We start from the raw sequence: 12354 nt of genomic DNA, 5'->3' as shown, positions 1-12354 counted from the left end.
GATTAAAACTTATGGTTATTAAATAAAACTTATGATATAAATAATGATTTTCATTATTATTAAATTACTTATGATATAAAAAGTAATTATTGTAATTTAAGACTTATGATATATATTTATTATATCATTTAATTATTACTTATGATTTAATTAAACTTTTAATTAAACTTATGATTAATATTTCTTTTATTATTAATGAAAAATACTTATGATAAGTATTAAACTTATATTATGAAATTATTATAATAGGACTTATAATAAGGATTAATTAATTATTTAATTATTATAAGGCTTAGTTATTATTTAATTATAATTTAATTATTAAATACTTATGATTTAATAATTATAATTAGAAACTTATGATATGATTAATAATTCATTATTAATTAATAATACTTATGATATGATTTAAATTTTATTATTAATTAATAATACTTATATTATGACTAATATTTAATTAATTAATTAAATACTTATGTTATATTAAATATATCATTTAAACTTATGTTAACTTTAATAATTCATTTTAATTAAACTTATGTTATGACATAATTATACATATTTAACTTTAATTAACATTATAACTTATATTATTATTATAACTTATACTTTTAAAATTAATGTTGACTATGTTTGATCGAGTTTGACTTTTGAGTTGACTTTCGGTTGACTTTGACTTTCAGTTGACTTTTGTTAACTTTCTAAATAAGGAAACTTTCCTAACTTAAAACTTTCTAAAAATAGAAACTTTCTAAATTTGGAAACTTTCTAAAAATAGAAACTTTCCTAAAATAGAAAATTTCCAAAAATAGAAACTTTCCAAAAATAGAAACTTTTCAAAAATAGAAACTTTCCAAAAATGGAAACCTGCTAAAAATAGAGACTTTCTAAAAATAGAAAGTGTGTGTCCATACGCTGTTCCGATCAAACCGATGCATGTTGAGTATTGTTCTATGTCTACTTGCAACATGTACAATAGCTATCATACTAAGACTTGACCTAAGTTAGTTATTTATATCGACCTGCTTTATTTATAGGTCGGCGTTGTGATCATTTCTGATCACTTTACTTCATTTGCTGTTCGCTTATTTGTGTGGTTACTTCGTTTGCTATTAAGGTGAGTTATAGTCCCATTTTTCTATTTTAACTGTTTTGGGATGAGAATACATGCAATTCATTTTATATTTTGGACACAAGTGGAAGTTGATTTAAATTATTCATTGTGAGTTGAACAAAAATATTCTCTAGTCTGGTAACTGTAATCACTGGTTTCTACTGGTGAACGCGAATCCTACGGATAGATCTATCGGGTTTGACAACCCCATTTCGAGCTAGTCGCGCTAGCAATTTATAATCGAAATGTTTAATACTTCGTATTTAGTTGATGATACACTTGTTCGGTGTATATTATTTATTGTGTTTGGCAAGGGTAAATAAATGGTTAAGTGGTTACCAGGTGGCTCACGGAAAATAGAATAATGTTTTTATATGTTTTCTAGCATATAATTTTGTGGTCCAAAAAGGGGTTTTTATGTTTTCAAACATAAATTTTTATGGTTTAAATTAAATATTGTTTGCAATATTAAACCTATAATTCACTCAATATTTTTGTTGACAGTTACTCGCATATTTTATTCTCAGGTTCATGATTGATTGCTTCCGCTGTGCTTAGAGAATCTGCATATTTATGATGGCAGCTTTTGTTAAATAATAACTTGCATTCTATTTTGATACATTTAATAGTGGATGTTGTTGACTTTGTTTTGGTCAACTTTTGGTTAAGTAATAATGTATGGTTTTTCTAAACTTACATATTTTGGTAGATTTTCTTTATAGGAAATCATTTTTAAATAAAGAATGCAAGGTTATTTATTAAATTCATATAGAGTTATGATCAAGCTGTGGGACCAAGATAACGATGGTCGTCAAGTGTACTTTGACGGGTCGTTAAATCCATGTTGGTTCGTCCTCTCCATCTTTACGCATTGCTTGAACTTTACCTTCTCCTACATCCAGCACCCATTTATTGAAGGCGTGTTTCCGGGTATCATGCTGGCCATCAGAATTGTATTCGTTGACGCACATGATGCGGGAAAGGGTATGCAGCTGACGGTGTTGCCATAGATCCAATCTATTAATGCATGCATGAATAATGTCTTGTCTCTTGCCTTTTGGTATCATGGGCAGGATTTGCCGGAAGTCGCCCCCTAATAAGATAGGCATACCCCCAAATAGCTTCGACCTGTTTGCATCGTCCTTAGCGCCCAAAATTTCGCGCAAGGTTTTGTCTAATGCCTCGAAAACAAACTTTGAGTCATTGGGGCTTCGTCCCAAATGATTAATCTGACTTCATGAATAAGGGCTGCCAGGTGCATTTTTTGTTTTATACCACACGTACTGTTTTCCATCAATTCCAGAGGGATCACGAATCGACTATGGGCTGTTCGGCTGCCTAGTAACAGAAGGGAAGCAATACCTGCATTTTTTTTAGCACTGTAAGTGGTTCAATTTGTAAATAGATTGAAAGAACTGAACTGGGTTCGTTGGGGAGCATGATATAATGGAATCCAAGTACAAATTAACAAACCGAAAAAGAGAAATACAAATATACCCGATGATGCCACCGCAAGGACAATCATTCTTTCAGCCCGTAATTTTGCAAGGACAACGGTATATAGGATTGTTTTGCCAGTGCCACCTGGACCATATAAGAAGAAAAGTCCTCCTTTTTTCTATGTAACCGCTGCTATGACCTGTCGATAGCAGTTTACAAAAGATCAATTATTCCTTTTAAAAAAAGAAAAGGTCATCGGTGTTGAGGAATGGCTTCCGACTCTCACCAGGAACAGAAAAGGGAAAAATGCCCCATGTTCCTGCATTGTGGGGACCATAACCTGTAGGTATAATTTTTTAAAAAAATTGTATTTAAAAAATTTAAGCAAAGGATCACAACCTGTTGGCAAAGGATAACAGATACCTGGTGATAAATAGCAAGTTGTTCCGGGTTAAGAGAACTGACGAGGGTTTCATGTAAAATATGCATGTCCTTTATGTTGTAATTTAACTCTTCTCAAATCAGCCGGTTGTCCATTTGCATAAGCATAGATGGGTCGGGTTGTGGGAGGTCAGGGTAATCATATAATGATTTTCCATTTTTATTTAATATGGCATGTATTTTGACCAAGCAATAATTCTTAATTTGTGCGTCGGTGAGGATTAGATCAGGGAAGTTGAATATTTTTCTTTTCTTATGAAGAATGTCATCCGATAAAGCCTGCCAATTTGACTCCCATAGTTGTAATGGCTTACTCACGTTGCAAAACAGTAGCATGGTGACGAATAATTCACGAAGTTGGATGCCCTAAGCCCATAATGTTGCTTCTAAGATAGCATGTGACCATTCTCTGTCATCATTTACCAAACCATACGCAAAGCAAGCGTCCTTAAATGTTGGATGTAAAAAACCATCTACTGTACGTATTTCATCAAATGAACGGGGACCTTTTACTATGTTAAGCAGCATACGTAAATAATAACGTTCATCGGAGGCAGGGTTTGAGTACACTATACGACCAATGCTGGTTCTAAGCTTTCTCGGGGTCCACATTTTGGCATCCTGATTCCATACATAATGTTTAGGGAGTTTTGCGTACGTAAGTGTTTGGGAGAACTCATTCTATTTGTTAAGCTCAAACCACTGCGTGAACATTATTTCTTTAATACTCTCCCTTTTTAATAGGGCAGGGAGTTTTTGTGAATCACGGAGCGTGATCGATTGCTGATTCGGCAGGTGAAACGACAATTTTATGACCGATGGTTTTGAGTAGTGGATGTCGTACAAAAACAACCTCCAAACGGCCTCACATGGCGATAAATAACGACAATCCAAATAATTCCTTATCTCGTCAACCTCAAATATGTCTTCTCCTCGAGCATCGTCGCCGCTGGGCACCATGTTTTCTTGTATGAAAATTGTTGCGCGATCCGGGCCCTTATTCAAGTATTTGAATAAATATTTGATTGCCCGAGATCTATTACACCACTCCACATTTATATGTGCATTGTATTTTAGAAGTAGGTATCTGTTGTACGGGACCACAAAACTGTTATCTAGTGGGGTGTTGTTTTTTTTTAAATTTGATCCCGTTGTTTCGGCGCTTGTAGTTAGCATACCCTTCTTCGTCAATTGTTGTTTCTGCATAGTATGGTTTAGGGAAATGTTTAGAACACTATTTTTCAATAATGCAAAGCGCATCCATGTGTGTTCCACCGCAAGGACCATGTAACATGTATTCGGTTACAGCCCTAAACCCTTCGGGATCGTTTATCTGTGATGGTATTTCTGCTGATATAAGGTCATCGATGTCAGACGGTACCCTGCATTTATGAGTAGATGTTAACCATATTAAGATATGTACATAAGGTAATCCGCGCTTCTGAAATTCGATGATGTATATACCTGTTAAAATGGAGCCAAAAAATTAGGTTGCAAATTAGGGAAACTGCCAGAAAACCCTAAATATCAACTAAACAGTATATTATTAGTAGGGTCCATCAAATGCTGAATATGATCATGTATTAATTATATAAATTATATGACCCTTTGACTTCAAAATATGGTAATGCAGATGCATACCTGTAGGTCAAGGATACAATATGTGTACTTTGTAAGCCGGCTGTAACTACTTCATTGTGTCAAAAAATTCAACCCATATACATCCACCTAAGTATTATCTGAAGCGTGGTAAAGTGCTACTTTCATATTTTACTTCCAATTTTTAATCATATGTAAATGCTTAAATATTAATGCAAATGCACAAAACAGTATCATAAAAGGCGGGCTAATAGAACGCAAACGTTCGTGTGCAGGCGTAATGGTATGTAGGGAAAAATATCTAATAAGCAAAGCCTACATTTTACGAAGATTCAATAAAAATAAATTTTGTTAAAATTACATGCTTGGGTTGTTCCGAAGATTTGGTTCTTCATTATATCAGCCATCAGGCCATCTAGTTTTTGCTTGAAAACCCTAGCTACAATTTCGGAGTGGTCTGTTGATCGCTGACCCTCGATATAGCAGAGCATAGCGTCGATTTCAAGCCATCTAGGGTTAGATGTGAAAGTGATGAATAAATCTGGATTGTCATATTCCCGACACAAAGCCATCGCGTCTTGATAGTTTTGCACCATATAACGGGGGCTACCTGTGTGGGATGACGGTAAAATTATGCGCTTTCCAATAGAAGCAGCCGATGTATCGCCCCTGGCGACTGCATCACAGACATTATTGTATAGGTCAATGCATAGCTCGTTTTGGTGGTGCCGCAGCCACTTTAACCGTTGTTCTTCTACAGCCGTATAAGCATCCACCAAGTACTGCTGGAATAATCGCCCACCCCTAAGGATAGTTGTGGCCTCACTTTCACTTTGTTGGATTCGATAACAATAGAATTCTCTCATGGTAACGTGATCGCGATTTATTTGTTGCCTTCCACTACTATTGTGGTATGGGATTTCTTCATGATAGCCGGTTTCCCCATAAGGAAACAGTAACGGGTACTGCAATGCCATGTATAACTGGTGCAGTTCCGAAATTCTCTGTGGTGTGCCTTTTTTTTGGACAACGATATCCCGTGTTGAATTACAGTGACCAAATTCGCTGGTGATGAGTGCAGCCACTTCAGCGATAGTGGGTGAGTTATATTGCCGTGAGGTGGTTGCCTTAGCGAGCAGACGGAGGCCGCACTCAGAGCTGGCATTATTAGCTGACCAATCACGGGCCATACGAAATGCCTGGGCAACGGCGCTTGATTCATCAAGCATGCTAATGAGATTATTGGTTAATGTCTCATCGAGTGACCCTCTTGAGTCCGCGCCCAGAAATGCAGACAATCGGTTTTTTGCCTCATTTTGGGTGTCATAAAAATACAATTGTGCATATCTTGGCTGAGCCCCTTCCTCTGGTAGAAGAGAGCCGATTCAATGGTATGTCTGACCACTTATTCGAAAAGTGTATGGACCTCGACCCTAGTTTACAGAATGATCTATCCTTGCCCCGAAAGATGTAAAAGAAAACATACTGTTATAAATCCGTATTTGTTCTCTAAATTTGGCAGTTCCAGGTTCATTGTAGTCGAGTAGCGTTTTCAGATGCGGGGGGGGGGGGGGGGGGGAGGGGGGATCCTTCAATTTTGGGAGCTGAACCTTCCCATTCTGGCAACACATGGAGAATAGGGGATTGGAAGTGTTTTTGGGTTTGTTGTTCCTCTCTTCATACAACATCTTTGCGTTACAGTTGCGATATTTGTGAACTGGAGGACCGAGATTATGATAAGAGACAGTTGAACCTGGTATAGTAATAAAACATAATTTTAGATGGATAGGGTAAATATATAGTAAAACATATATGTGTTATGGAGATATATTTTAAGCTATAGATTGTAGCCAAACGAAAAATGATACGCATATGTTATCCGCTTTTCAGTTAAGGTAAGTTAATCTGGAGCCTGTATTTTAAGGCTTGATTACCATTGCGTATAATATAAAGTGTGTGATAATTTAAACGGGGCCTAGTGGAATGGGGAGGCTAACATAATGACAGAAGCTTCCAATTGTAGCTAATCAGTTATAATTAGGTTGTGACTGTAAAGGGGTTAGCGTGTAAGCACATAAATATGACTATGGGGGTGAAACCCGTTTTGTGGTGAAAAAATAACGTGCGAAAATAAATAGAACAGGTAAAGTAACCTGATGAATTTGATGCGATCTTTACAGCGATTTTCCCGCGACGTGCCTTCCGTGTAGATGCTAAAGCTCACAAATTGAAATGAAAATGGTTATACATAGTTCATATTTTAAAAAAGCAGTCTTTTAAGTTGTGCAATTTATGGTGAATTTGAAGTCAACTCTGGTCAACAATGTTACTTTGAAACTTGATATGCACAGTTTATATTGCAAGTGATAGTCAATTATGGACCACAATTTTCTAGATTGCTAACATTACCAAAGCCGAAAGACGAAGGTGTAAATTTACGATCTTAGATCAAAGTACAGTTTTCGTTTATCATAAGGTGTACGATTGTAAGTGAATAACTATGAGATTAAGTTGTCTATTTCAATGTAACAGGGATATGTATAACTAATTACAAAAGGGAAAGTAACCTGATGAGTTTGATGGGGTTTTTTGTGACACATTGATGGGTGCTTAACATTGTACCGGATTTGATAGAGGGTGTATCATTTAATTTCATAACACAATATGTCTGGATTTTCGCATTAGCTGTAGTTGTTAGCTGTAGTTGCTGTTGATGTGTAAATTTATATAGGACCATTTAATAGGTCTGCAAAGCCTACGTGTTCCATAGTACCCGCTAATTACAGATTTGTAAAGAGAACATGCGAAAAGGTAACTAAATATATGAAGTTAAAAGGGCCAAACAACATACCTTTGGAGATGCTGGCAGATGTTGATGGAATATCAGGTGGGAGCATGTTATAGGTAGGGTGTGAATGTTGCAGGAGCAGGAACTGTTGGTTATAACATGATGGGAACATGAAGGGATGCTACAATAAATGAAAGGAACATCAAGGAATTTGTTTAGAATGTCAAAAGATGTATATATATATATATATATAGGAATGCATACACACACACACACATACATATATATATATATATATATATATATATATATATATATATATATATATATATATATATATATATATATATATGTGTGTGTGTGTGTGTGTGTGTACGTGTGTGTGTGTATGCAGTGTATGACACCATCAGTAAATAAACACAAATATATATATATATATGTGTGTGTGTGTGTGTGTGTGTGTGTGTGTGTGTATGTGTATGTATGGATTGTATGACATCATCAGCAAATAAACACAATACTATCATACTTTATTAACAAATGACCCATTCATGACCCACATGGCTGATAGAGCTTTTAAGAAAAACCCTAGAAAGTTGGATGGCCCGAACCTATGTACATGTGTAAAACGACAAATTGGGCTTAAAGTATATTTATATGTATATGTGTCTGCGTATGAGTGGATAGTCTGTACATGTATATTATATAGTTGCGTATCTGTGTACACGTAAATATGCCTAGGGAAGTATGTATATACATGAATGCCTGCTTCTATTTGCAGTTGCAGAACAGTAGGCAGCCATTTAAAGAGGGTCTAGTGATAAGTATAAGACGGCTACTGTATAAGTAACAAATGCAATAAGTCGTAGCGATACACACCAAGAAGAGGTGGGAGAAACTGCTGATCCCATAAAAAAATTTAAAAAATTAAAACCTGAGCATAAACCACCATTTTACAACCACTCTAGATATGTATGTATATGTACAGTTGCATAATAATATCCATCCATTCACACAGATATGTTGCAGGGGAAAAGAAGGGACTCATAATAGCTCTAATATAAATGAACATCATGGTAACGCAAGAGTAATTCGCAAAAACTGGCGTAATTTTATTAAAGGTGCAGCACAGGCACATGGAAAATAGAATGCAAATAAACCTTGTTTGGAAAACTAACACGACAAAAGCAACAACTCAACAGGTTGAGTAATTTATTCATGAACAAAGCAAAACCTAATTTTCGGGTGACACACTCTCATTCACATTCTTATCCTCTTCTCCAATAGCATTTTCATCATCTGAGTCGCTTGTAACCACAAACCTAAACAACAGCATAAATGGTGTAAGTAAGAATTGACCCAGTTGTGAAACGAAATATGTATATATATATATATATATATATATATATATATATATATATATATATATACATATATACATAAATAAATACATACATATATAAGTTTATACATACATACATACATACATACATACACACACATATAGATATATATATATATATATATATATATATATATATATATATATATATATATATATATATATATATATACATGAGTGTGTGGTTGGGACATAGGGAGGCGGAAATAGATAATAAAGTCTCTAGTTTACTTTTGCCGACGGGGACGCTCTAAATGTTTGGTGGGTGTTGGGATCTCAATGGTTTGCTTCTGCCCTTTGGGGGTCGATGACGTCGGAGGAAGTGGGCCGGTTGATGGAGAGGACTTAGTAGGTATAGTTGGTTCCGAAGTAGGTGGTAGAGGGTGGTCCGTTGGAACAGGGTATAGCGCATATACTTTTATACAGTTGAAAATCTCATATGTCCCTTGATCATAGTAGGACGTTGCTTTCAATAGAACCACTCTTGTGGTGCCTAGCAAGTTAGCGAGTGCATTAGGCAGGTGTTGCAGGTTTCCTGCACAAAGTGAGACACGTAAGTCGGATTGTTACATACGACCAAAATTTCAAAAAAAGATGCTCGTACCGCATCGACCTCAGCTAGCAGAGCCTTTGCAGTGGTTTGGGTTACGGCCTCAGCAGTCTCAATAAAGAGGGCCATGACCGTTGTTGCTGTATCATCTATGACATCGCATATAATGCGGAACCTATGAAAATGGAGGGCGTGGAAAATTTAGTGGCAATAGAGTTTACTGTACAAAGGAAAACCACTTTTTCATAGGCATATATATGAGAGGGTAATGGGCCAAATACCTGGTGATTGGTTTGGGGACGTTGTCATTACAGGATTCGCACCAATGTTGGCCAAACCTCCTATCAAGTCCCTTCCTTGCTTTGTAGATGCTGCAAGTATTGTAGTACCAATAGTTTTTCATGCGGATGTTTTGAATCTCCACTGTGCACTTAAATACATCGACCGTCTAAGTAGGGAAGGAAAATAATTGGATGCGAGTTAGTGGGGTATGCTGCAATGGAGTATAAGATGGCCACGAATGGCAGACAACACTTACAATGTTTTTTTTCCCTTTACGCACCATATCCAGGAGTTCGCGAAGAGTGTCATCCTTTGGCGGGGGGAGTTTCCAACCCGGAGCAGAAGGCTCGATAGCTATGGGCAATTGAACGCTACTGCAAAAACAGGCCAGATGCATATGGCAACCCACATTTGAATATGAAAAATGTATGTAATACACCTAAGAACAGCATGAAATATAAAAATAGTAAGTATGTAGAAAGCCTCATTCTTTCCTTGAAGTCGATAAGGGCAGGGACTTCAGTATTATCGATAATAAGCGTCGCTGACTTGCTAAAGAGCGAGAGGACACCTGCCAACTAGGATGTTTAAAATTAGCAAGATATAAAGCAGATAGCTAGTAGCCACAATTGGTCACCTGTACGCATACCGTTGAACCCCTTTTTCACCGACACGGAACTCAAGATGATGTAGTAATAGGCGGGGGTTGCAGGTTGTCTTTTAAGGGAATAGTCACCCAAGTCGCCCCATTGTGTCGTCCGTATCGTTTTACCCCTGGAGACCCAAAGAAGGTTATCACACGAATCATGTCCAAAAACAGATGTATACATAAAAGTTAAACGCACGTAGATAGTTGGATGAGATATTTACCATTCATTTACCAGGTCAAACTCAAGGATTGCTCTGGCAGATTCCCCTGGGGGGTCTATTGGCGTTCACAGCATACCCGACAACGTCTAACCAAATAATGATGCATTAGTTATTCAGGTGAAATTAATTAGGGGATGCAAATAAATAACACAAACAATTGCAGAAAAACTAACCAACAACAAATTTTCCCAAAGTAGGTTGCAACTCTTCGATTTGAATGCAGTTGAAGGGATGTCGGATGAACGTGCTTGCATCAGCATTTGGCTATTTCCTCAACAATGTGGACCCATTAAGCTCAATCATCAGGGCATTATCCTTGAAAATACGATAGTCATCTCTATTCGATATGACATCAAAGTTGTTTAGCAAGTAAACAAAGCCGTCCTTAAGCCGTGGAATGAAGCGGTGGGCCACATTACTTTTAGGAGCTAATTGTATCACATTCCCCTGAGGTATATGTTTGACCAAGATCATACACATAAGAAAGAATAAGGCAATTAATACAATCGACAAATCAGCCGAATCAAAACTATTCAACCAATATTTGGCTAGTTATCCTAATTTTGAATTAATGAGAAAATGAGTTTATAATTGTATACCTGTTCATCTGAAGCTATGAATTCGGTCCCCAAATACTTGCCATAAATTTTATGTGTATCCCAACTTCTGCATATCATAACCTGCACCTGGGATTGCTTCCCTAATTCAAGCTCATTCAGAAACACATATGTTTTGGTTTCAACAGCAGATGTGGATAGTGCCTTGTTCTGAGCCATTGTAATAAAATCTGATTTTTTGGTTGATACACATAACAATAACACAGGACACTTGAATTTATAATCATTAACGCATGCACCCTATACGGAATCCGAACCATCCATCCAATTGGGTGATTGAATTGAAATGTAAGTTACAAAATCGAAAAATTTCCTTCCAGTCTGGAATGTGAAGGTGAAGGAAATCAATTGAATTTCATGAATAACAATTTAATTGCAGTGTACAGCGAACAATTAAAGATCCAGTAATTGGGTAAATTGAAAAGTTTTAGCAACCGGCAGTTACCTACATCGACAAACAGAGGGAAAAGGGAAGAGAGTGAGGGTAACGTGTGGGATGAGACGATGGGAATTAGGGTTGGGGTGAGTCGCGTGTGATGACCCGGAAATTTCTGACCAAATTTAAACTTTATCTTTAAATGATTTAATGTTTTCGACACGATAAGCAAAGTCTGTAAAGTTGAATCTCAAAATTCTTGAACTACTCAATTACCCTTCGATTGTTCTTAACAATTCGCGAACAATTATATGTAAATAGATACATATATATATATTATAACTTGAAAACGTAACAAAGTGTTGTGTATATGATACTGTGCATTAAACTTATTGGTTTGATTATATGATTGATATAATTAGATAAGTTAACTAGAACGTTTATGATGAACCAGTAAAACACTAAATTGCTACAGTATTTTTGAATTGCTACAGTACCCGAAAAGCTACAGTGTTTTCTAAAATCACTATTTGCTACAGTAAAAAAAAACTTTCGCTACAGTAACTTTGCTACAGTAAACACTATTTCAAAATGAAAATGTATATATGTATATATATACTACGAGACGATGATTTATAGAAGCAAATAACCAAAACACTTAATTGATTAAAGCTACACTTCGAGTGACATAGTTTATCAATGATTAAGTTTAATTTTTGATAAAGGTACACGTCGCGTAACGAAAAGTACTAGTTTTCTCAGTGTACGAAAGGACGTTCGAAAAATCAGAACCGGGACATAAGTCGAGTGACGACGTACGACTTATCGGAACGAAAATTACAAGTCAACTATGCACGTGAATTTAATATAATATA

The 12354-nt window shown here is 36.1% G+C and overlaps 1 protein-coding gene across 1 annotated transcript; it reads right to left on the bottom strand.

Moving 5' to 3' along the window:
* Window positions 1-3676: 3676 nt before the first annotated feature.
* On the bottom strand, window positions 3677-5823 carry LOC139848631 (uncharacterized). The gene is made up of 4 exons (XM_071838351.1): window positions 4956-5823; window positions 4637-4682; window positions 4302-4377; window positions 3677-4195 (listed from the first exon to the last, which is right to left on the bottom strand). The coding sequence occupies exons 1-4, from the start codon at window positions 5821-5823 to the stop codon at window positions 3677-3679; spliced, it is 1509 nt and encodes a 502-aa protein (XP_071694452.1).
* Window positions 5824-12354: the final 6531 nt, after the last annotated feature.

This window comes from Rutidosis leptorrhynchoides, chromosome 5 (assembly GCF_046630445.1).
Source record: "Rutidosis leptorrhynchoides isolate AG116_Rl617_1_P2 chromosome 5, CSIRO_AGI_Rlap_v1, whole genome shotgun sequence".
NCBI lineage: Eukaryota > Viridiplantae > Streptophyta > Magnoliopsida > Asterales > Asteraceae > Rutidosis > Rutidosis leptorrhynchoides.
This window is presented reverse-complemented; position numbering and strand designations above follow the sequence as displayed.